This window comes from Thunnus thynnus, chromosome 5 (genome assembly GCF_963924715.1).
Source record: "Thunnus thynnus chromosome 5, fThuThy2.1, whole genome shotgun sequence".
Classification (NCBI taxonomy): domain Eukaryota; kingdom Metazoa; phylum Chordata; class Actinopteri; order Scombriformes; family Scombridae; genus Thunnus; species Thunnus thynnus.
This window is the reverse complement of record NC_089521.1, coordinates 2,349,141-2,374,361: the sequence shown is the minus strand read 5'-3', so window position 1 is coordinate 2,374,361 and position 25,221 is coordinate 2,349,141. Positions and strand designations below refer to the sequence as shown.

At 39.5% G+C, this 25,221-nt stretch overlaps 1 protein-coding gene across 1 annotated transcript in view; it reads left to right on the top strand.

Annotated features, from left to right (window-relative positions):
- lrp5 (low density lipoprotein receptor-related protein 5) overlaps positions 1 to 25,221 on the top strand; it is a 71,696-nt gene that overhangs the window by 9,422 nt on the left and 37,053 nt on the right. The window contains exons 2-11 of the mRNA XM_067588681.1: positions 6,612 to 6,812; positions 7,094 to 7,310; positions 11,305 to 11,373; positions 11,554 to 11,682; positions 18,017 to 18,213; positions 18,477 to 18,608; positions 21,624 to 21,712; positions 21,799 to 22,017; positions 22,225 to 22,313; positions 22,732 to 22,903. Coding sequence (XP_067444782.1) covers positions 6,612 to 6,812; positions 7,094 to 7,310; positions 11,305 to 11,373; positions 11,554 to 11,682; positions 18,017 to 18,213; positions 18,477 to 18,608; positions 21,624 to 21,712; positions 21,799 to 22,017; positions 22,225 to 22,313; positions 22,732 to 22,903 — 1,514 coding nt within the window. The remainder of the gene's footprint in view (positions 1 to 6,611; positions 6,813 to 7,093; positions 7,311 to 11,304; positions 11,374 to 11,553; positions 11,683 to 18,016; positions 18,214 to 18,476; positions 18,609 to 21,623; positions 21,713 to 21,798; positions 22,018 to 22,224; positions 22,314 to 22,731; positions 22,904 to 25,221) is intronic.

The following is a 25,221-nucleotide window of genomic DNA, read 5'->3' as shown; positions in this document are numbered from 1 at the left end:
AGAAAGAAGAGTTCTTTTGTTTGTTTTATTTGGCTGAACAACAAGAAAAAGAAAAATGGTGTGTGCGACTGCTTACAAAGAATAGGACCAAGGATGGGGAATACTTTGCATATTGTACACTACACAAGCATCCAGTTTACTTTTCTAGTGTAAGCACAAGTCACATTTTGCTTCTGAAAGACCAAGAAAAGTCAAGTCTGTTGTTTCCCCAACTGCTGGAAAAGTGAAGGGGGCTCCAACGTTAGCATCAACGGGTTAGCATAACCTAACGATGCTAAACAGAGAAATAAAGAACAGGAAAATTTGTGACGCTGTGTCTCCCGAGTTTTGCCCAGCGCATCCCACAACCCTCCCGCACCAGCCCAAAGCAGTCAACATGTGGGAAACACTGTGAAGTGTCCAAAAGATATGAGAATATTTAGTTTTAGGTCATATTGCAAGAACTTTCATGAGTTTGCTGCACTAACACTAAAAGCAGTCTTTCCAAGTTCAGTCCTGGCACGAGGTGCCTGAAGAGCCAGACAGTGGGTTAGTGGGTCAGAGTTTGAAGTGGACCAGAGTTCCAGTGCAACAGAGATGTGACATATGATGATAATTTTCCGGTCAGGGTTTTATAGATACAGATACCAGTGATTTTTGTGTCTCTGAGTCAGAAAAGCCCAAGCAACCTCATAGAAGATAAGGTGGTGAGTATTGGAGTCATCACCAGTAATAAATCTCAGGGCTGAGTGGTAAACTAAGTCTAAAGGCCTAAGTGTGAAGGTAGCAGCATTTCTTTAAATTACATCCCATAATCTAAGACTAATAAGATAGGTTATTCAACAATCCTGTTCCTACAGATTGGGGGGAAGTTGGATTTGTTCCTGTATAGAGCAACAAGGTTCTTGACATGGTGATTGTATGTGAATTTATCGTTGAGCCGGATGCGAAGGTATCTGTATTCTATAACCCATTCAAATTTTATACCACAAATAAAGCTTGTGATAAATGATCCACTGTGTTATTATTAATGTCACGTCTCCAGCAGTGGAGAGCAGCCTCTCTGCTCCTCTGTGTTATTATTAATGTCACGTCTTCAGCAGTGGAGAGCAGCCTCTCTGCTGCTCTGTGTTATTATTAATGTCATGTCTCCAGCAGTGGAGAGCAGCCTCTCTGCTGCTCTGTGTTATTATTAATGTCATGTCTCCAGCAGTGAAGAGCAGCCTCTCTGCTCCACTGTGTTATTATTAATGTCATGTCTCCAGCAGTGGAGAGCAGCCTCTCTGCTGCTCTGTGTTATTATTAATGTCACATCTCCAGCAGTGGAGAGCAGCCTCTCTGCTGCTCTGTGTTATTATTAACGTCACATCTCCAGCAGTGGAGAGCAGCCTCTCTGCTCCTCTGTGTTATTATTAATGTCATGTCTCCAGCAGTGGAGAGCAGCCTCTCTGCTGCTCTGTGTTATTATTAATGTCATGTTTCCAGCAGTGAAGAGCAGCCTCTCTGCTCCACTGTGTTATTATTAATGTCATGTCTCCAGCAGTGGAGAGCAGCCTCTCTGCTGCTCTGTGTCATTATTAATGTCATGTCTCCAGCAGTGAAGAGCAGCCTCTCTGCTGCTCTGTTAGCGTCGGGGAAAACCATCGTTGTCCAACATGCTGAGCAGGCGCAGGGTTTTTGAGGTGAAACAGACTGAGTTATTTTCATCACCTCAGAGTTGGTTGAAGTTGTTTAATGCTGCAGTGTGTGTTGGTCAGCTGGTCTCATTTGTTACTGCTGATTGCTGCTCCGCTAATGTTAGTCTCTGAGTGACGGCGTAGAAAGTTCACAATATACTTCACGTTTGTCTCGCAAAGGTAATTATTTAGTCATTAAATCAAAATATCCTTGCAACAGCTGCCTTTTTTGAAGATGAATTATAAAGTGTGTGCGTGCTGTCTGGGTACTGCACTGCCCACACAGTTGAGTTCTGCCTTTTTCGTTCCGTCAACATTACATGCCGGAATTTTCAATATAGGTGGTGGCCAGTAATACAAAGGTAGCCTGCCTTTGAGTTAGATAGGCAGGGGAAACCATGAATACATTTTCATTTACACATTTGTCAGATCACAAATCTGATTACACTGCGTCTCGGTTTTCCTGGGCTACATGCAAATCAGGAATGACTACTCCAGTGCAGAATGTGGTGGTAATACACCTGTAAAAAACACCAGAAGAAGAATAACTTTTGCAATTTGAAGTTTAGTTACAACAATAACAGTTTAGCTAGCAAGCTAACAACTATCCATTAATTTCTTCTTCATGGGCTCTCACTCACCATCCTCCCTCATCCATACAGATCATTCAATGGTTGAATTGATCAGGGCTACAGCAGCTCAGTACGCCTTCTGTATGGTCATATGTGTGGAAATCACCAGAGCTGCTTTCCTCCTGTGACTTTAATGAGGCAGGAGAACAAAAGCGAATTTCAGTGTAACTTTAGCTGCCATTGTCACAAAAGACCCCGTGAGTGACTGTTTCAGTTACGATTATGTATGGGTCTTGGTGAGATGGAGGCGTTAACACCTTTTCAACATCTGGCTAGAATGCATCTCATTTACACTTGGCTTATTTGATATCTGATAGCTATCTGATCCGCCCCAGACGCATGAATGACAAATTGTAAATGGGATCTTTGTGTCATCTGTTAGGTTTTATTATCCAGACCAGAAACAAAAGTACTATGAAAAAATAAAAGAATACACTGATAGAAAACAGATCAAGATTCTATAAGTTCTTCAACTTGTCACCAAGAATGGGTCATGGTACTGAATGTACTGAAAAGAGCGAGAAGCTTACTTGTAGTCATAGAAGTATGCTTGTGTAGTCTGATGACTTCTCCGTGACAGCAGTGAAAGCACATTCACTTTGATGTCAGTCACAAAATAGCTTTTTTTATAATTGAATTAGTGATTCATTAATTGAAGTAATTGTCTTTTGAGGACTGGGTGTTGGTATGGGACAGTGTCCATACTGACAGAGTCGGTGTGTCTTAATGCTGAGGGGATTACAGTAGGCAAGGTTGTGCCAAACCACAGCGTAGCAGCTCTGCCACCCTGCCAGGCCAAAACCACAAGTTTCCCCAGAGGCACTGTGGCAGCTGCTGTGACAGCTACTGCCTCCAACAGTGGGAGGACCACATCTCTGAGTTACTGAGCTGCACACACACACACATGCAGTCTGGACTCTGGCATACACATGCAGGCAAAGCGTTGTTAACGTTGTTAAAATCATTTTTTCTCCTTGCGGTGGTGATTAGTATATGTGTTTCCTATAAATGTCATCCAACTTGTGTTTTTGTAGATAGTGTATGAAATATTTGAGGACAGAACGATTGATGTAAAACTTATTTGTGGATACAAAAGATCTTTTTTTTCTTTTCGATGGCCTCTGCAGATTGTTGCCAGATGGCAGTAATGTTAGGGGTTTTATGTTTTTGACAGTGCATGGTAGGGCTTTGTGCCAGTGAGTAGCAGTTTTGTCTGGTACAAACAGGTTTTAATTTTGCCAAAGCCTGTTTGGTTTTTTGGTGACTTGCAGTGAACTTGACTGGGGCATGTGCCCCTGGGGAGGGTGTAGAAGTAATGATGATCTGGCAGGATACACCAGGACTTTAGATCTTTTTACCAACAGCATAAGTGATTAATGAAATTAAACTTGGCTTAGACTGGTGCTAGATGACATTCACTGGACAGTGATCTTTCTAAAGGTCAAGCTCAGCTTGATGTATTTCACTCTGATCTTAGAACACATTATGGTTGAGAAGTTCATGATGTTGGTGATTCCAGTCCAAGAGTGGTTCTTGTTTTTTGTTTTATTTGATTCAGTTGTGTGAATTATGATTAAAGAGATACCTCTGATTTTTTTTTGTATTGTGCTTGCATAAAAGTTGGGGATGCTTTGAGGGTCTAGGAATCAAGGGTCATATGCTGTACAGATTGTAAAGCCCCTTGAGGCAAATTCGTGATTTATGACATCAGGCTATATAAATAAAATTAACTTGACTTGATTTGACTTATAAGACAAAGATCATAAAAATAATGGTCAGACTCGATACAGCAGAGTCTGAAATATCCTGACTTTTAGTTCCCAGTATGAGTCAAACTCCAAAGATGCTGGCTCCTACATTTCCCATGATGCAACTTGATTATATCTTTTATGAGAGCCTCCCTGATAAATAAATGCCCTTGCTTTTGGCTGGAATGGCCATGGACCAGGCCTATAACCCTGAATGTCTGTTACACCATTGGTCGGCCGGCCCAGTGTTGGAGTTTTCCCATTGGCTGTTGCTCTTTCAAAATGAATCAGTGTAAACAGTTTCTATTACGTTTGCAGTGGAGCCCTGAGCACAGCTCACTCTCAGCAGGACTGAGAGTGAGTGCAGTTCAGAAATACATTTTAAAAGCACACATTTACTGACCAAAGTGTCTGGCATGGAGGCTCCAACACTGACGGGAGCACCAACCCGCAGATACAAAGAGACATGACGGGGCTATTTTACCAGCCTGCACATTTTTTATTTCTTTCAATTGAGATATTATTGAATTTATATAGTGATGTTGCTGATGGAAACATTACTGTTGCTGCCGTAAGAAACAATATTTTGTCATATATAAATAATATAAATCTATTGTAATCTTGTTCTGAATTTATTGTTTTTTAAAACAATAATTCAAACCTCCCCAATTCTTAAGTAATGAAAAAGAACTGATAAGAGTATTAATAAATACTCTTATTTCTTTCTTCTGGAGTTTTGTTTATTCCACCAGTGCAGTCAACAAAGCAACATAACACATCAGTATAACCACCATCTCTACTTTTCAGATAATTTTAACACCTGCTGACACTAACATGGTGAAAACTGGTTAGATATTGAAAATAATCTGAATCAAGCTGATGAGCGATGGTGAAATTAATCAGCAGCTTTAACCAGGAAACCAACCAGAAGAAGAACAAACATGTAACTGACAGCAGGAGGTTTTAAGGCCTGTTGGTTCACAGACAGTCTCAACTCTCTGTTTTCATCTTTAACCTGAAGTGTTCTTGAAGGAAATCTGATCACAGAACAGCAGCTCTGAACTTTGGAATGAATAATCTGGAACAAAAGTCAAATATTAACAGACAATATAAATCTTTATCAGTTGGATCAAAAAGGAAATAAAAAGTGAGTAGATGGTATTATTGCAGTCTGCATCTCTGTGATATGTGCGAAGCAGACACATAAATTGCTTGTGAGTAAGATAAAGATAAAATTTGAACCATAGCCACCCCACAGCTGGAAGTTCAAACAGTTCAAATCCATTCACTACAAGCCAGTTTTACCAATATTTTGTTCACAGTGTGTTTTTTAAATAAAAGTTGTAATGATAACAGTCCAAAATTATGTGAAAATACATAGTTTTTAATCTTGGGGGTGGACCCCCAAACCCATTGACCTGGTTATTTTATTTGCGGCTGTCTGCCAGACTGCTGCAGGTATGACTATTTAAACAAACAGAACCAGATAAAAATGCCACCAGTATTTTATTGAACACCTTAGCTATGGATACATATCCTTCTGCCTTTTTCCAGTAGCCTCAGACTTTTTCCTTGGTAGACTGCTCTTGTTTTCCATTGGAACAATTAATAAGAATGCTGCCAAATTACTGCTTTCTGATTGGCTGCTGTTTGTGATCAATAACGAGACCTAATTAAAGTTTGAATGTAAAGTTTCTAACCGCTGCATTTGTTTAACACTCATTAATAGAATTTCTATTCACATGGATTTTTTGCTCCCTGCATAGGAAACTAATGATAATGATATTCCAACTGTTATTTGGCATCCAATGACATGCTTTTTTAATGATATAACACAAAATAATAATCAACATTAATAATCAGGGGAGACAATTAGCCTACATTTGAATTGATAGATGGTGGTAAGGGACCTGGATAATGGATGGGGGGGTGCTGGCCCAAAAAAGGTTGAGAACCACTGCTCTAGTACTAGTAAGTTTCCAGTATGGTGATCCCCGAAAGAAACTGACATGATAAGCTGTCTTCCAAATGATCAAGGCATCATCCAGTTCTATGTGAAATATTAGATACCCTATATAAATTAGGAACACCACAGTTGCCCAGAAAATAGCAGAAGGTGTGCCAAATTTTCCCGTGTCATTCCTCTCAGCCACTGAGAAATTCCACAGTTTTTTTCCATGAATGAGCTAAAATGCAACGTGACTAGAGTAATATACTGTTTGCTTATCTAATAATACTTTCAAAAGGGTATTCATTATGAGTTTAAGCCAATATATTATGTCTTCACAAAGAGAATCTTGATGACTTCAATTTAAAGCTTTTTTATATCAAATATTGCTGAAGCCAGAGCTGTTTGATTGAATAATTTCTTTTAGTATGTTGATACAGTTGAATTGGCATAATTTATACTTCACTTCAGATGCTCTCAAACAATCACAGCATTTAAAAATGAGATAGGTGAATTTCTTTAGGAGCCATAGCCATCTGTTCTTATGTGGTACATATTTGTTTGTCTTTTGCTGTTTCTGAAAGAAAGTTTGAAATGTAAGGTATTTATATGATCCTCTCCCGTCCAGGCTCTCCGCTCCTCCTGTTTGCCAACCGGCGTGACGTAAGACTGGTGGATGCAGAAGGCGTGCGGGGTGAGTCGCCCATCGTTGTTAGTGACCTGGAGGATGCGGCAGCGGTGGACTTCCTGTACTCTGAGGGCCTGATATTTTGGACAGATGTCAGCGAGGAGGCCATCAAACAGACACACTGGAATCAGTCATCCAACTGTAAGTCTGCCAACTGTTTGCTGCGTGTTTATTCTCCCATTTAGTGAATTAGTTTTCCCATAAAGAGCAACAGTATCTGTGTTACTGTTTATTACTGGTTTACTGTAACAACAGTATAAACAGTGGGCTGGTGATTACTAGAACACAAGTAACACAGCAGTATAGGAATATGGTACTAGCTACTGCAGTGGTTCAGCAGTAGCTTTGTGAGCTGAAAATGTTTGAATGCAGAATATATCCTCTTTCTTGTCATCATCTCACTGTGTGTTTTCTGGTTGCAGCCCTTAAAGAGGCACTGGGAACTGGGCAGACTGTGGTCGTATCAGGGCTAGACAGTCCTGATGGGCTGGCCTGTGACTGGTTGGGCAGGAAACTCTATTGGACCGACTCTGAGACCAATCGGATTGAAGTGGCCAACCTGGACGGCACCTCCAGGAAGGTCCTGTTTTGGATGGACTTGGACCAGCCCAGGGCTATAGCACTCAACCCTGCTCAACGGTAACAAAACAGACAATAGGCACCATACACGAACACACAGGCACTGCAGAGTACTGTTTTTAAGGCTGTTCTCAGTGTTAACGGAAATATCAAATGGAAAAGAGGCAATAGATCAATTGTAAAGGCGTGTTCAGATAGTTGACACAAATAATAATAATATTTTTATTTATCCAGGTTTATCTGTCTCTGCCTCCACCCTTACTCAAACTTTGGAAAAATAGAGAAAAAACAAAACTACCTACATGGCTAGGATACCTTAGAAATCTTTGTAATTTGGGTGAACAGACCCTTTAACAGTGTCCCTTGTACTTCCTTTTAAGACTTTTAGAGGACATGTCCGACCAAGTCTTCTCGAAGTGTTGAAATTAAACAATGCACTATAGTGGCAACAAAATAAAATACAAGGAAACACAAGAGAGTTTTAAAAAACATGCTGAAGAAGCCTACATATCCTAGCTGGCATAAAATACTCTGGATGTAATGACAATGAGATATTAAAATGAAGTGAATAGAGAAGATGAGATGGAAGAGAAGGCCTGCTCTGCAGTTTCCTCTGTGTGGTTTGAACTTCAGGTTGACCTCCCTCCTTTCTTACACACAACATGTTGGATCAGCAAAGCCTGAGCTCTTCAGATGATAGATTTACTGTTGTGGGTAGATTTAGTTAGAATAGGGTGTAGCAGGAAAGAGCATTTCTGCTAATTACCTTAAATGGTATTTGACCTTGTGATGTGAATTGGCCTATTGTTTTTCAATAGCATGAGCTTTTTGTTTTACTCAAATGATTTATGATTGCATTTTTACTGTTTTTATGATGGTTTGGAGTGCAGAGGTGTCCCATTTCTTTCTTTACTTTGCCTCTAACCATGACCTCTACAGCATTTTTTAAAACGTGTATAAAGACACTACACTGCAATCAGAGGTTCAATGTGGTCTCCTTAGTTTAGGCTAAATGCATTCAATCCGTTCCTTCAACTGCAATTTTCTTGTATTGCTCAAACATTATGTATCTGTCATACTGTAAACTGTTGTCTTGAACAGCCTCAACACCATGTCAGCTCCAGGAAAAGCCAGATTGCAAATATGTACAGCTAACATTTATATAGATTACAATAAGGACAGGGTGTGTCTGTGTTTGGAGTTGTTGGCATATCTGTTGGTCATACTGTAACTGAACCATGGTGGGTGCAGGGCAGGCAGGAGACAAGAGGAAACACTCACGAAAATACTCTGGCAGTGGGAGAAGATAAGATAGCTGGTGTAGGGGAGATACTGACAAAGTTGACAGACACACAAGAAACTAGGTTATTAAGAGAAATCAGTTAAAAGCAGGAAATTACAGCTGTATATGAAAAGATTTGTCAGATTTGAAATGACAGTGCAGTCATAGAACACAGTTTTCCTTACTGTACAAATTTGTACGATTTTGCAAATAGCCTACTGTTCGGCTGTGAAAACCACAAATACTTTAGATTAAGATATTTTGCAATCTGAGTGTCTCATTTTCATCGTAGAGTCCAACATTCCTGTTGTTTCTGATAACATGTTACTCACCACACCTTTAAAAAGGAGTGTGCAAGTCAACAACACAAGCTCTCAGACAGGTTGTAGACACTGCACAGACACTCACTGGGAAGTTAAAACAAAAGTGAACATTTATATTATGACCCAAACTGTTCTTCCATAATATTCGGTTCAAGTTTGGCCTATTACTGTATACTTCCTGTAGTTGTACAATTTGAAGCACATTTTTGGGTGCCTTCAGCAGTAAAACAAAAAATGTTTTAGATAATCTGGTTTTCTGATGTTGCTGTCTTTGTGTGGGGCACTGTTGTAAAGCTGTGTTCAGTGACCACCATGTTACCAATTCTTAGCAAAATAGCAGGTGAGAAAAATGTGACAACCAATAAATATGAAGGTAAAACATACATAAATAAGATCCAAGTTGTTCTTGTTCTTTAAATCACTATAAAGTATCTGAATTCAAGTCAGTTCAACTCAGGTTGGTCCAGGTCAGATCAAACATGGTCAGTTTAGTTTATTTTGTAAGAAGACAATCACAAATGACTTTCAAAACGCTCGGCTATAATGTTTTAAAATTGAGTCAAGAGGCTTTAAGGTGGAGGGAGAGGCATGCATATATACAATATCACCATAATCAAGTGCAGATGTAATTGTAGATAGTACAAATGTCTTCTGACTAGCAGAAGATAAAAATGATTTGTTTCTATACAGAAATTCCATTTTAACCTTCAGGTTGTGGGTCAGGTGTTCCACATGGGTCTTTAGTAACATTTGACAATTTAAATTTGAGAGCCCTTAAGGGTTGAGTGACATCAAAAATAGTATACAATTAATTTTGTCAACATTTATTTAAGCTTGTATTTGATAATATATCTGAAATGCATCAAAGGCAGACTAGATTTACTATGGACAGTGGTATAGAAAATGGTATCATCTGCATAGAAAAGTTCATTTTCATTTAGAGTGGCAGAGATTCATTATGTATGTATACAGAAAGGATTTAATCTAACTTTAAACAGGTCAAGCCATCACATACTGTATCATCTCAGGTCCATTCAAGTCATTTACCTAAAGTGATTAACTTTCATGACTAAGTCCTTCTGAAACCATTTTAGTCAGACTCTCCTGATTCAGCTCAAGGCCATCCAGTTCAAATCAATTCAGGACAGGGAAGTTGATGTTTAATCACCTTCAGTCAGTTCTATTTAACTCAAATCAGTTTAAGTCAAATGTGGTATATTCAGGTGAAGTCAAAAAAGTTCATTTCAGTTTAGGCCAAGTCTTTTAGCTATATCATGCATTTCTGGCAAATGCCAGTTGCATTATAAATATTGCCAGTGTGTGTAGATAAACATGAATTAATCACACAAATAAAATCACACCAATGAATTAGAAAGAAAAAGCTCTGCTTCCACTTCATCTCCCTTCTTTTTCCATCTCTCCTGTCTCTCTCTTTGGTTTCCTGCTCTGTAATTGTCGTTTCTACATTACCGGCCAAAGGAATGCAGATCTGTCTGTCATTCTTAAACTGTAGGTAGACAACACACACATAACATTGTGTGTGTCTCTATCTCTCACATACACACACTGCCACAGCATTTAATAAGCAGCATTCAAACCAATAACTATTGCTTGTGAGACAGGCTGATTTATTGTGCTTTACTTTATTATACTGTGAACTCAACCAGAGCAGAGTCAGAGTGTTAGTAATTTTATTGTGCATATGATTTATGGTATAGAGAAAACATATTTCTAGTACTATGTACATTTACAGGTATATCCAGTTACAGTTTTTTGTCTTTTTTTCATTAAATGCATAATATCTCATTTTATAAACAAGCAAAAGAAATGACCTCTGAAAGTAAAATTTTAAGTATTGCTTTGTTTTGAGAAGGTACAGGGACGTGTTTAGAATTTTTATTATAGTGATAACACAATGTATTTATACAGGTTTGAATAAATACTGTATATACTCCTCAAACAAAGCCTGGAAATTGAGGCATAATAAAACTGAAAGAAGAGTGACCAAAAAATAGGAAGAATAGAAATATACATGAAAATAGAGAGAGAAAAAGAAATCTCAAACATTTGAGATGGACTGAGTTACAGACATTACAAAAAAGAAGCACAGAATAAGAAAACGCTAAAAATGAAAAAAACAATTGTGAAATTTCAGCATCACTCAAGCCTGGTGGACTGTTATTGGCATTGAAGTGACACTGACATTAAACAGGTAGAAGATAGCTATGAGGAGCAGAAGAGGAGTGTATTGGAATGTTAGCAGATGGGGAGTTTTTGTTCTAAAAGAGTATGAGAAGGAGATTGAGCAGCTGTCCAAGTAATCACTGACTCATCATTGAGTCATCAGTACCAACCGACAACCTATGGTGTGCTTGTGGAGCAGTATTTACCTTTAAATTGCAAGATGACCTATTTGTATTATTGACATAGTTCTTTCTTTTTTTTTCAGCTACATGTACTGGACAGACTGGGGAGAGGAGCCTAGGATAGAGCGTGCTGGTATGGACGGCAGCAACAGGTACTGTCACTACGTAAGCCTTATACAAAGCACCTCTCTGTATTTAAAGTTTCTGTAGTATCCACAGCGCAACCAGACCTACAGGTGCAGTGACAGTTGTACAAGACTAACAAAACCAAAATCGAATACACATCAATACTGTTTCCATCTCTTCATTTTGTGTGCCTCTGTCCCCAACAGGAAAGTGATTGTGAATGTGGACATATACTGGCCCAATGGTCTGACCATTGACCTGGTGGAGCAGAAGTTGTACTGGGCAGATGCCAAGCTCAGCTTTATTCACAGAGCTAACCTGGACGGATCTGCACGGTAAGGACCTTTGTGTATGTGTGTGTATTAGGGGTGTAACAGTACTTGTATCCATCCTGAATCATTTGGTACAGGATGTTCGGTTCAGTACGCAACTGTCCTTGGTTCAGTATGCTCCGTGACCCAAACAATTACCCTTAAAGTAGTTTAATAGTCCACTTGCTCTGATGTGCGGAACAATAATTCTAGCACTTGAGTTCCACCTGGAACGTTTTTGCAGTGCACCACTTGACTATAGCATGCTCATGGATGTATTCTAGCCCACTTAGCCAAGTTACCCCAGTTACCTTGGTTACCCATGCTCATGTATCGCTGCTTTCATTATTATTAAAATATGTGCCATTATACCCTTATTTAAACAATGTCTCGTCTCCACATCGCCCTCCCCTCTCTGTAACGGTTGCCTTTGAGTGAAGCTGTTTGGAACAACTATAAACACATTTGATTTCTGACGTGATCAGACAGCACATTGTAAGAACCACTTCTGAGCGATCATTAATCAGCATAAAACAGCTGGTAGCAGGTGTCCTGACTGCTTGCAGAAACAGAAAGCTTGTTTTCCTTTTACACTGCAGCACTACTAAACTGTGTCAGTAATAGTTTTGTCCAATGAGCCATTGTTGGGTGTTAACATTTGTCAAAATAAAAGACCAAAATATTATTTTCTTTTTTTTCTGCTGTACTGAAAACATACAGAACCATGACCCCAAAACCGTACCATGAATTTTGTGTACTGTTACACCCCTAGTTTGTATGGGAGTGAATGTAGCTGGATTAGTATGCTATCGAACTCTGCTAAGTACCTGAAATGTATGACTCTCAAATGAACTGACATTTGGAGAGTATCTTCACAATTCAGTCAGCCACCTATTGGCTCTGGCCTCATCACTCCCTGCAGCATACGGACAGAGTTTGTGGTGTGCTGAGCCACAACTTTAGAACTCAGGTGGATGCCGAGGTGGAGGTGGAGCTGACTGAAAGCGAAATAAGCAGCAGTGGTCGTTGTGCAGGCCATTGAAGCAGTGGCAGCATTGACAGAACAGAAGGAGGGTTCTGTCAGAAGTGCTTGTCAAATTGCTGAACAGTATCGGAAATCCCCCCCCCCCCCACCTTTCTGGCGTTGGATTAGGGGGGGTTGTTACTTTATGAAACAGACGGTCTGACATTCACACCCAATTCACACCTTTATTGTCCAGCTGTGTGGAGGTGAGAAAGGAGCTAGAGTTGTAACCTCTCACTTAAGCTCTCTTGTTTCATTCTTGACACAAGTATTTCTGTCACTCTTAATGTGAACAACAGAGTGCAACACCATGAATGTCTTCCAAGAGAGACTTTCTCTATGAGGGCTGACTTTCACTCCGCCTTTGAGTGTGGCTGAATGAACTAGTTCTGATTGACCACAAACCAGCCCTTAGCATTTTTTTACAGCTTAAACAGGACACAAAATTGTAATGGCTCTTGGATTCATATTTCAGTGAGTGGTGTATGTCACATAGAATCACTCTTCCCATTCATACTGACCATTAAGAGATCCCTTCCTAACGTGCCTCCCATGGAAGAGATGGGGGACAAAATCCATAGTCCTCATTCCGTGCAAAAATATATTCCAAAGTTTGTCTGAAGCTAATATGAGCTTTCAGCAGTCTGAGTTCATCAAATTAATTTTTCTTCCAAAGTTACAGTCTTTTTAGTACTTTTTGTTTTGTTTTTCTCTCAGTGTTTCTGTGCTGAGCTGTGGTGGAGGGATAGTAGCATAGAGGGGGATTTTCGGAATGAAAAGACTAACTTTGCAAGATACCCGCTTGATTTGTCTAACTCAGACTGCTGAAGCTTCATCTGTACTAACGTCAGATTAAATTTGGAAAGTATTTTTGCACAGAATGAGGACTGTAGATTTTGTAACTCATCGCTTACATGGAAAGCATGTAGGGGTGGAATATCTTAATGGCCAGTGTGAAAAGAAGAAATGTGATTATAGCAAGCAAAAAAAAAACAAAAAAAATTGAAAGTACATATGGGCGCCTGAGTATTGTTTTAAGACAGACTTGAAAAATTTTTGAGCTATCCTTTAATTTAATTCCCCCGTAAACCCGTGAGTGACCTGTCTATTTACTGATTTATCTATAGACTGATATAGGTACTACGTATGTAGATAAATAGATTTATCAGTATCTTTGCCCCTGTTTTCTTTCAGTCTCAAACTCCTATCGTTCTTATCATTGCTAAGTCTACTGGTGGTCTGGAGATGCAGCCATTGTTTACAGGGACTTTAACCCCCCAGTTTACAGTCAACTCCACCTCTATGCTCTGATGTTCAAATGTGATAGCTGTCTATGGGATTGAAGCAACATTGAGATTGTGTTTCTTGTGATAATACTATTTATTTGACAGGCTATGTGTAATAGTTGTTATGGAAATGTCAGTCCTCAATTGTTAAATGGTCTCTTTATATTTTGAGAAACACAAAGAGAGGAAGAACTGAAAGTACAGGGCTGATCTCCTCACACACACGCACGCACACACACACGCACACACACACACACACACACACAGCAGACTGGATGAAACAGACTTTTCTTACTTGAGTTGAATACAACTACTCACTTCCGTAAGCGCAACGAAATCTGGCAGTGGAGGAGATGGTACGAGCAATTTATCAAACAAGCATTACATAAACTTAAATATGATGTTTTTGACGTCCAGCAGTCAACTCCCACTCCCATCAGCCAATATATCCATATATATCGTTATGCTAATAGTGAACTGTTATGAACAAGCTCAAAATGGACGTTCACTGTATGTAACGATTGAATCTAATTAGACTTGAGCCTTATAAGTAGACCAGTTAATTGTGAAAGACATGCAGCTTTTCTAAACGGGGGAGTCTGAGGGCTTCAACCATTAATCAGTTGAGCAGGATGAAAGGTTATTGTGAGGGTGTGGTCAAGAAGGAGATATGGTCTGATTTTAATTAGTCTACATATTAAAAAGATCATCTGGTTGTTACAAACAAGTTTTCAATAAATAGATAGATTCTTTATTGTAGGGATCGTGAAGACTGTAAACCTTTGTGCTATATAAAAAAAAACTAACTCAGTCTAAATATATACTGTATATCAATTGCAATCTTCACATTTTTACATTTGTAATACTAGAATTGTCAGTTATTGTATTGTATCAGCCACAAAAAACATCTTGCTTTGAACCATAGGAGCTTAGCCCATCTCTAGAAAATAGTATACATTTTCTTCATTCTTTGGCATTTATTACAATTACAGCCATCTGGGCCTCCATAGCCCTTCTGGTGCCCTTGGTAAATTAACATGCACATGACTCTATGTATGTAAGGAACAATTCTATGGTAGTTTTAAGTCATTCCACTGCCAGTGTGCACAAATATGGGTCTCAATGTCGCTGAAAAAAGTCGGAGGCCTAATTTTAAGGATAGTAGTGAGCAGGGTTTTGAGAACAGGGGTGTTTGAGAGTTAGGTAAAGACAAAGTTTGTACTCATTATGTCCTGTATGTTGGGTTCAGTTTATGCTCCTGTGTTCATATTTCTGTAAGGTGGCATTGGAAAAGTATGAGTTAAAGTGCAACAAAGTAAGTGATTTTTTTAATTGAAAAAGCTCAGAATAAAAGTTGTAAATCCAATGTTATCTATTCATAGTTGTCTCTTTGGAGTGATGCTAAAGATGAGCTTGCATACTAAAACCTTGAGGTAACATAATGCAATTTTATGGCCTGTAAAAAATATTTTTGGCTGGTAAATTTCCTCTGTTTACCTTCATTGGTCAAAGAGTTAATTTTGGACCTTTGTTGTCCAAATGATCAGCTGTAATTACATACAAAGTTATATTGGCTGTTTGGTTAAGGTGGGAATAAAATACAATTCCAGTACCTGTAAGTGTTACTAAACAATATACACTATTGCAGGATCTCCTATCGAATCTGTAAAGATCAGCAAAAAAATTCTTTGAGTTTTCACCATGTTCAACTTCTTTCCAACAAAGAAAAGGAGGAGGGGAAAAGAAAAATAGCTGTTCAGACAGAATGAAAGAAAAATAGAGAGAGAGAGAGAGAGTATGAGAGAGTTGTCCAACACAAACAGAGCTGTGGTATGGAGGCCCCAGTCAAAACACACACACGGCTCCACACACACTCCCAGTGCATCTCTCTCACAGCTCAATCTTTCCTTCTTTCCTTTAGTGTAACATCCCTCCAGTCTTATCATACTCCCTCTCTTTAGTCATCCAGCCTTCCTCCATAACTCTTTCAGTGTGTCTCCTACCATGGATGTTTCTAGATAGACGAAAAATTACATTTCTAAATTAGTCTCATCACTGTACATCAAGATTAATGTGCATAAGGGGTTGTAGCACACTAAAGCACACATAACTGACATTAGTCCTTGAAAATCCTTTGGAAAAACATCTGTAAAATAATGTAAATCTGCATTGTGGCATGTGAGAATTAGCTACATTTTCTCTTTGAGACACAAAGTTCTTTTGGATCTCAAGAAAAAAATGTACATATATACTTGTTTTTACACTAAAGGAACTAAAGAACTCAGATCTTAGAGTCATCAGTGTCATCAGAATCACCTTGAAAGTGACAGCTTACTAGTGCGAAGGAAGAATAAAAAACAGGAACAAAAAGGGGACCAAGAATGGAGCCTTGGGGAACACCATAAATAGATGGATGATAGGAAGAAGAGACGTCACCGGTTAGAAAGAGTGGGTTTGGCTCCAATCATAACCCAGTGTAAGAAAGGATCCCTAAAGCTCTTTCTACTAAGTCCATTATTAGTGTTTTTTGGTACTACCATAAAAGAAGTCTCAAAGTCAGAAATTTCAAATCATGTGCACAGTGAATAGATAGACACATCACACAATGTAATTATACAACCTTCAAGACAGAGCACCAGAAAACAACTGCTGCTAGTCTAGCATAATGTTACCTGCAGCTGAGTCCTACAATTGTTACAATATGTTGGATTGAATCCAAACCAAAATTTTGTGGAAATGTTTGATGCTGTTGGAAGAATGGCACAACCTCAGGCGGTGTCTTCGTTCCTACGACAGCAGCATAATACTTCTGTACACTAGCTCTCCCTTTTCTTTGTTATTGCTTGAAGCTGAACAAGGCAGAATTTTCATATTACCACATTACTCATTGTGTAGCCAATTAGGAGTATGTTTAAAGGTGTGTGAGCGACAGATACTGTTGGATATCCTGTAATAGAGTTATGGGGGAGGTTTTAATCTGAATGTACCTGACAGCTTGAGTAATTAAATAATTTGCCTGTTTGCCCCCACCCACCCACATACACACACACACACACACACACACACACATATACAAACAGAACGGCTTTGAAATCTGGAGTTGGTTAAATTTGTTCCTTCTTTTTTTCCTTAACCACTGCTGGCAGGCACCTCTGCTTTAACAGCACACACACACACACACACACACACACACACACACACACACACACACACACAGAGGACTAAAAATTCTGATTGATGAAAGCCAGTTTCTGGTGTGTTGATATTCTAAATACAAGCCTTCTTTGATCCTGTGCCTAAGTGTGTTTGTGTGAGTGCATTTTCCTGTAAGTGATTCTAAAGTGTGTTTTAGAAAAGAACCACTTCTCTCCCGATCAAATCTAACACTTGCTCACACACACACACTTCTCTAGCTTCCATTGCTTTTTGTAATTGTTTGGCCCTAAGGAAAGAGAGAGTGCATACCTTCACCAGGGCTGCACAATCCTCCAGATGTGTTGTTTTAATAATAAAGTGTTAAGAAACTTGAGTCTGTGTTATTGAGATACAAATACCGATCACATCGCCTTGTGTTTCTGCCTGCCCAGTAAAGTCAAGCAGGGCTCAAATAATGAATATTTGTTACTATTGGTTAATTTGCAGATTATTTTCTTGTTTAATTGATCCATCATTTGCTCTTTAAGATGGGAGAAAATTGTCAAAAATGTCCATCACATTTTCTAAAGCCTGGGTTGACATCTTGAAGCTGCTTTTTTGTCTGACTGACAGTCCAAAACCTGAGGATTCTCACTTTCTTATCACTTTTCCTCTCCTCATTAATCAACAAATTGTTACAAGTTGCAAAAATCATTTGCTCACACCCATGTGTTTAAATCACAAGCATGCCTTGCAATAAAAATCATGCTTGTTAATACAGTAAGAATGATTATTTAATTATTGTGTGTGTGTATTTACTTTCTTTTTACAATCTTACTTGAAGTACAATTATTTGATAAAAAATAGTGTTGAAAATGAAATGAAAAAAAAGTCTCTTCATTCTGTCTTGCAGTGAAACAGTGGTGGAAGGCACCCTGACCCATCCGTTTGCACTAACATTGTCTGAGGAGACTTTATACTGGACTGACTGGCAGACCCGCTCCATCCACGCCTGTAACAAACACAGCGGAGACAAAACCCGAGAGATCCTCAATGGGATTTACTCTCCTATGGACATTCAGGTCCTGGAGCCATATCGACAACCTTACAGTAAGTGCACTGTGTTTCATTTATATATACATACAGTATATATACCCTATTTCCTCAGATCAGACATGGTAGTCAGTTAAAATGATAGAAAACAGTATCAACATAAAGTAGAGTATTTGAAAATCTCACTGAATATGGTTCTGCAACTCAGTTTAACAGCACAAAGTTATTGTTTTCTATAGCCATGTCATTTTCTAGTAGGTAAAATCTTATTCATATCTTACTTGTTAATCATTTTTTTCTTCTTCTTCGTCTCTCTTCAGTCCAGACTCCGTGTAGTGAGAATAACGGAGGCTGTAGTCATCTCTGCCTACTCTCTCCAGTCCAGCCTTTCTACAGCTGTGCCTGCCCCACTGGAGTCCAGCTTAAACCAGATCAAAAGACATGCAAACCAGGTATGGATCCTATTTACACAAGTATGACCACAAACTAAACAGCCACTACACTAATGGATCACCACACTACAGACCCATTTCTAATACAAATGAGAATGTCATACATTGATAGTAGAAGAAAGGGTTAGATTCTGTTAGTCAGCTCCTTTTGGATGCAGTTCTAGGTTGAAATACCTGCATTGGCCAACAGATGCCAACGGGTCTTTTATCTCTCCTCACTTATTTTCTCAAGTAAGGAGCAAAAATTCATTCAAGTATGAGGTTTCTACTTTTGAACAAACATCAAAAGTATCTAACTAACCTTGATTTTTGAAGTAACCTGCTCTAAGGCCAAGTTGAAACCTTCATATCATCAATAATTGAATAGCTTAATGATTCAGAACCAGTACCTCTGGTATTTAGAGCAACAAAAACTGATTACAAATGTAAATTGAATCGTTGAGTTTACTTATATCTTCAACCTGTGACCTAAGAAACATAAATAAATTGACTTTTTCAAAGCTTTCAACCAATACAATCTCAAATATCAAGATCCATACTTCAGTCAAATGATAACAACTCTCCATGACAACTGAGCACATTTCATCCGCTAAAGACACACACAAGGCGGGGTTGAAAGCTCCGGAGAAAGCCAGTGAGTGGACCGTGAATTAGACTTTTTTTTGTCAAACTAGTGCCAAGTTACAAATGTCGAAAACCTCGAATGGATTTGATGAAGGATTTGAAGGGATTTGATAAGTACTGATTGAGTTTGGATGCGTTCTACTGAAGCCCGACTCTTGCGGTGGATACACAGAGTGATTCGCCGTTGCTGACCTCCATTACCATTGTTGGTGTTGGTAATGTAGTGATGCAGCATGGAGTATCAGCCTGAAAACAAGTTAAATGACCTCTCTGCTAGCGGAGCGGGACACCAACTGACCAGCCGCCATGTTGATTCCCACGATACTAAAACAATAGAGCCTTATTCTGCTAAAACACAACACTGTGTTAGAGCGTGTCTGCGTCTGTGTCTGTTAGGCTGTTATGTGAATGTATTAAATTTGAATGAAGCATGCCAACCAATCACTTAGCCACTGTTGACAATAAAAACAACAATGCTCTATTGTGTCAGCCCACAGTTTGTGTGTGTGTGTATGTGTGTGTGTGTGTGTGTCTTTGTGTCTGTGCTTCTAATTTGTTTTGCTTGGCTGGTTAAATTGAAGGCGTTTGTTATTACGCTGGCAGCAGAGCGTGCGTGTCAGTGTGTGTGTGTGTGTGTGTGTGTGTGTGTGTGTGTGTGTGTGTGAGTGTGTGACTGTTTGTCAGGGGTCTTTAAGTGTCTCAGAATGAAGTCAAGCGAAAAGAAGAGTGGAATCACAGATGCTTTCCCTCCTTCCTTTTCATTCTTTCCCTTCATTTATCCCCCCCTCGCTTCAGTCATTTAGGTAAGATGGAACAACTCTAAATGTCAGATCTGATTGGTGCCAAGGCTGCGAGATGCCAGATTCTGATTGGTTGTGAAAGTGCAGCTGGAAAGAGAGAGGGAGAAAGATTTACATGATTTGCAGAGCTATGTGCTTTTGATTGTTGAACTATTTGGCATTATTTTAGATATTGGGAGTATGTAAATAAGTGACAATTTCTCATCTTTGTTTGGTTTATAAAATGTAGATTTCCCGTAGACTTACTGAAATGATCAATATCATTCCTGCTAGTCAGCCTGCCTTGTCTTAATTTCAAGTGAAGTGATTTGAAATGTGGGACAAAGACTAAGAAAGAAAGGCTGGGGATATAGAAAGAAATACACATTGAACTGCTTTAAATTTGAGCTCCTCAGAGTCAGAGGTGTGAGAGACAAAGGAAAACAGTTAATTGTCTCCCATGAGGTGAGTTTGGCTCCTGTTAAATCTGAACCAACAGCTTAACACAGTGGAGGATCCCTCAGGACAACAGAGCCCTTTGTTTCCAGACTGGTTGGAGCAAGAAAGTGATAATAGTGGAGCTTGGCTCTGGCTTGAAATCTTTTTTCACCACAGATAGATTGATATTGGACTGTGGGGTTTGGCTCTAATCCAGATACCAAGTACTTATATTTGGATCTGCTGGATGGTGCCTTGATATCTATACTTAATTGACACAAGCTTTGGAGAAATGTACAATTTTCCTTATGAGAGGAAAGATGTCTGCTTTTTGTCAAATTTAGAAGAGTGCTGACTGAACAGCGGAGAAGATGTACAGGGTGTATGCCACTTAGTTTCAAGTCCAGACTACTTTATATGTTATGATTATCTGAGTAACTGTATCTGTACGTTCATCTTCAATTCTGTTATTGGCTAGCAGGGCTTTCTTTAAAGAACGATAGTGTTACACCTTACTATATCACCATCATTGAAAATATGATGTTACATGCATGCCTTTTGACGAATAAAAACGGAACAAATAGGAAGTAAATGTGGCTTGATTTTGTCTTACTGTACATGATATTATTTCATCATCCTGTTGTTAAGCTTCATTAGATTGAGTGCCATTTTCATAGATGTTTGTACTGGATCATCTGTATACAGTATGTGGTATTTATGTTGGTTGTGAAAGATCGATTCTCCTCAAATTTTCCTACAGACTGACCCAAACCCAAACCGCTTTTCTCAACCGCAGTGTACACCCAAGGGGTTTTGTAGCTTATCTGATTCCAGACCTAACTATTATTTAACTTTTCAAACTGTAAGACGTTTTATCAGGTTGGATTTACAAATGTCTTGCCCTGGATTATCAATTGTTCGTTGTAAGTGCAGCCAAATACTCTTACAGAATGGTGCAGTTGTACCTTTGTGAGGCTTATGTTTGGTTGTTGCTGAAATGGTGTCAGATGGGTATTGATTCAACTCCATGGTATGGGCTGTAGTTTGTGGTGGTGTTGTATCGTTTCTCAATTGAAGGTCTGCGGACCCCTAGTGTAATTGCAAGCGGTCCATGAAATAATAAAATATATATTTGAAAAAGATCCTATAGCCTATTATCTGTGTGTTTTTATAGGAGCAGAGCAGGTTTTGCTGCTGGCTCGACGGACTGACCTGAGGAGAATCTCTCTGGACCTGCCAGACTTCACCGACATCGTACTGCAGGTAACACACATGCAAACACACTCATCTGTCCTGACCTGACCTTTCGTCCTCTAGTGTATTCATCATTTTAATGTTTGCAAATGCAGGTCGACGACATCCGCCATGCCATAGCCATAGACTATGACCCGGTCGAAGGTTACGTCTACTGGACAGATGATGAAGTCCGGGCCATTCGACGATCCCACATCGATGGCAGCAATGCCATGGTGCTGGTTACCACGGAGATCAACCACCCAGATGGCATTGCTGTAGACTGGGTGGCCAGAAACCTGTACTGGACTGACACTGGAACTGATCGGATTGAGGTACATCTGACACTTACATTACAAGTTGATTTTTTTGTAGAATGATTGTATAAAGCTTGTTGCCATGGTAATCAATGCTCAAGTCATGATTCAGAAGCTGTGCGGTGGAAATCTTGTAGCCATGAGTGATTTGTGTGGTAATTGGATGAGTGTAAACAATGTTGTACTGTAGGTTTTCAGTATTTTAACGGTGAATTGTGTTTGCAGGTTACCAGGCTGAATGGAACCTCTCGGAAAATTTTGATTTCTGAGAACCTGGATGAACCCAGAGCCATCGTCCTAGACCCTGTTAATGGGTAGGTGTTAGTGTGTGTATGTCAAATGATGCAGCTATCATAGGAGGGTTTTTATCATTTAAAAACCAACAGTTAGTGGATATTTTATTGGCTGTTTCTGGAATTTTTTAGACTTGATATATTTGGTTTTGAATAAATATACCAACCAAAGTTTTGACTACTTTTTGGCCGACCCCCCGAAAAAAGGTAGTGTGAAGAAGACTTTTCTGTAGCATTGAGATGATCATCTTGGGAAATAAAAGACCAATAAATATTAACATTTACAGTGTTGAATAGATTTTAGAGACTAGCTATGACCCTGCATCCCAGCACTAGATAGAATCTATGCTACTCATCAGTTAGGAAATGTATGAAATGGTGATTTGCCCTCTGACTGGGATAAAGCTCCAACCTGTATCTTTGCCTCCGTCTCTGTCAGCTACATGTACTGGACAGACTGGGGCGAGCATCCGAAGATTGAGCGGGCCAACCTGGATGGAACAGAGCGGCTGGTCCTGCTCAACAGCTCTCTGGGCTGGCCCAACGGACTGGCCATCGATTACGCTGCAGGAAAACTATACTGGGGAGACGCCAAAACTGACAAGATAGAGGTACGTCCAACAGCGGTCTGTACAACATCAATGTATGGTTTCAGCAGCTCCTCAGCAGGGAAGGAGAGACAGACAGAGGGGAAAAGGCAGAAATCAGAAAAAGATGAGATGGAATGAGGCGGAGTTGGATGTGCATGTGCGTTTTAATAGTGATCCAAGCAGGGGAATGTGGAGTTATGCAATAGCTGGATAGACTTACGCACCATTGTGTTAGATTGTTGTCATCTGGTCTGGTCTGGTCATTCTGGGCTGTACTAGTCTGATGGGATCTGGTCTGTCTCATTCTTGTCTGGTCTGGTTGTGTATGGTTTGACCTCTTGTGCTCATTTGTATTTTTTCTACTGACACAAGATTTTTTTTAACCTCTGCACACACTGCCAAGTGGCCAATTGCTAAACATTGAACTTTTTGTGTTTTTGTTCAATCTGACATGATGAATATGTTAGTTGATGAAAGAAGTCTTTTTCAAAATTAACACTTCAGTGTGATTCAGTGCTTTCAGTCCCATGCAGATAAATATTACGTGCAAGCATACATATGTCAACTGGAGCAATATGTGGATGGAACCTGTCATTCAAATTGACAAATCCATATGACAGTAACATCCACTGTAGGACCAGCAGAAGAGTCTTTGTCTGTATTCTGATTGTTTTTGAACAGGAGGAGCTGCACCGCGCTCACACACATCCTCGTGTCACCTGTTTTCACTTTGCTGCATCTGACCAAATCAATTGTCTCAAAACTGGTTGAAAGGCTCCAAATGCTTTAGATTTTTTTATGATCTATTGTTAAGAGTCTGTTTCATTTCTTCTCTGGTTGAAGGTGTGCTAATCACTGACACTTATGTATTATGTGGTATGTAGTGTGTTATGTTATTGGTGTGGTGCAAAAGAGAAAGCTATGGGCAAATATATTGTATGTGTATGTGAGAAACATTGGTTGATAAAATGACTTGCTTTGTCTGGCCAATGTATTATGACGTAAGACAAAGAAAAGCAGCAATTCCTCACATTCAAAAAGCTGGAATCAGGGAATGAACGATGAATCAATGATGGAAACAGTTTCTCTTTATTGACTAATTGCTTTCCTGTTGTGCTCTCGTTGGATTCTCCTCATCTCAGACTTGTCTTTGAGGTGCTCTCACTACAAGTGCATCTTGTTTTTGGCTATGATGAAATTAAAGATGTTGCTTTGGTGTTTATGACAACTCACAACAAGATGAAAACATGAACTGGACGACAGTTATTACAAGCACAAGTGCGTGTGTGTGACAGGCAAATTGTAAACATCACAGGGCATGGCGGGCTGGCTGTTGGTGATGTAGGTCAATTGGTCACACTATGTGACAGTAGAGGCCACAGTAAAGTAGAGTTTCTGGCCTCAGAAGTCAGGTTATGCCGGAATCAGACTAGACAAATACAGCCAGATTTTGACATAATTTTGTCGTCACTGACAAATTTCCAGCATCGGGCCCGAATATGAACATAGGGAGTGACAAACGGGCGTCTTTACCCTTTGTAGTGTGACATAATCAAAGAGCAGTGATGTGGTGTCTGGGACGCCCCACAACACCCCAACAAACAGTCCAGTATGTCAAAAATGTTTGTATTTTCCTGCCTGGTTTGACAATTCCCATGACGTGTTCCTTGATGTTGACCAATAGGATGACAGAGTGATCTCTGGTGCACATATGTAAACATGGTGAAGAGAAAGAGGGATGCTGCATACTGACAAGCTGATTGCCATAACATACACAATGTCTGCACAGTAGTGAAGCAGCTCTTTAGCAGCAGCTTCAGTCCTCCATCTGCATCCAAACAGATTCATGGACATGTCTACACTGGGAACACAAGACCGTCAGCATCACACGTAGAGCCTCTGTAACCGTGCTTGACAAGTTCTTGACCCTCCTCCCCAACGACCTCACACAAGGTTGTGAAAGGCAGCATACGATGATCGGTCAGGGTCATACTTGTAGTGTTGCCAGTCTTCTGACCAAGACATGGCAAGATCATATGGCACTATGATTGCCTAATCTGACACGGTGACCGTTGTGAAAGACAAAAATATTGTGTAGTCTCAGTTTTTGGCAAAAAACTGAGAATGCTCAGTTTACTGAAGTGTCACTGGATGACAAGATCAAGATTTTTCCTTTTTCCAACATAAAAAGCAGTCAAATTTGTACTGAAGGTAGGCTGTATACTAGCATTGCAACTCTTTATCATGACAATTTCTCCATGTTATACACTCTCTGTACATATTTTCTACATTTTGCTCATGTATTGCCCTGTTGAGAATAAAGAAATAGTCACATTCAC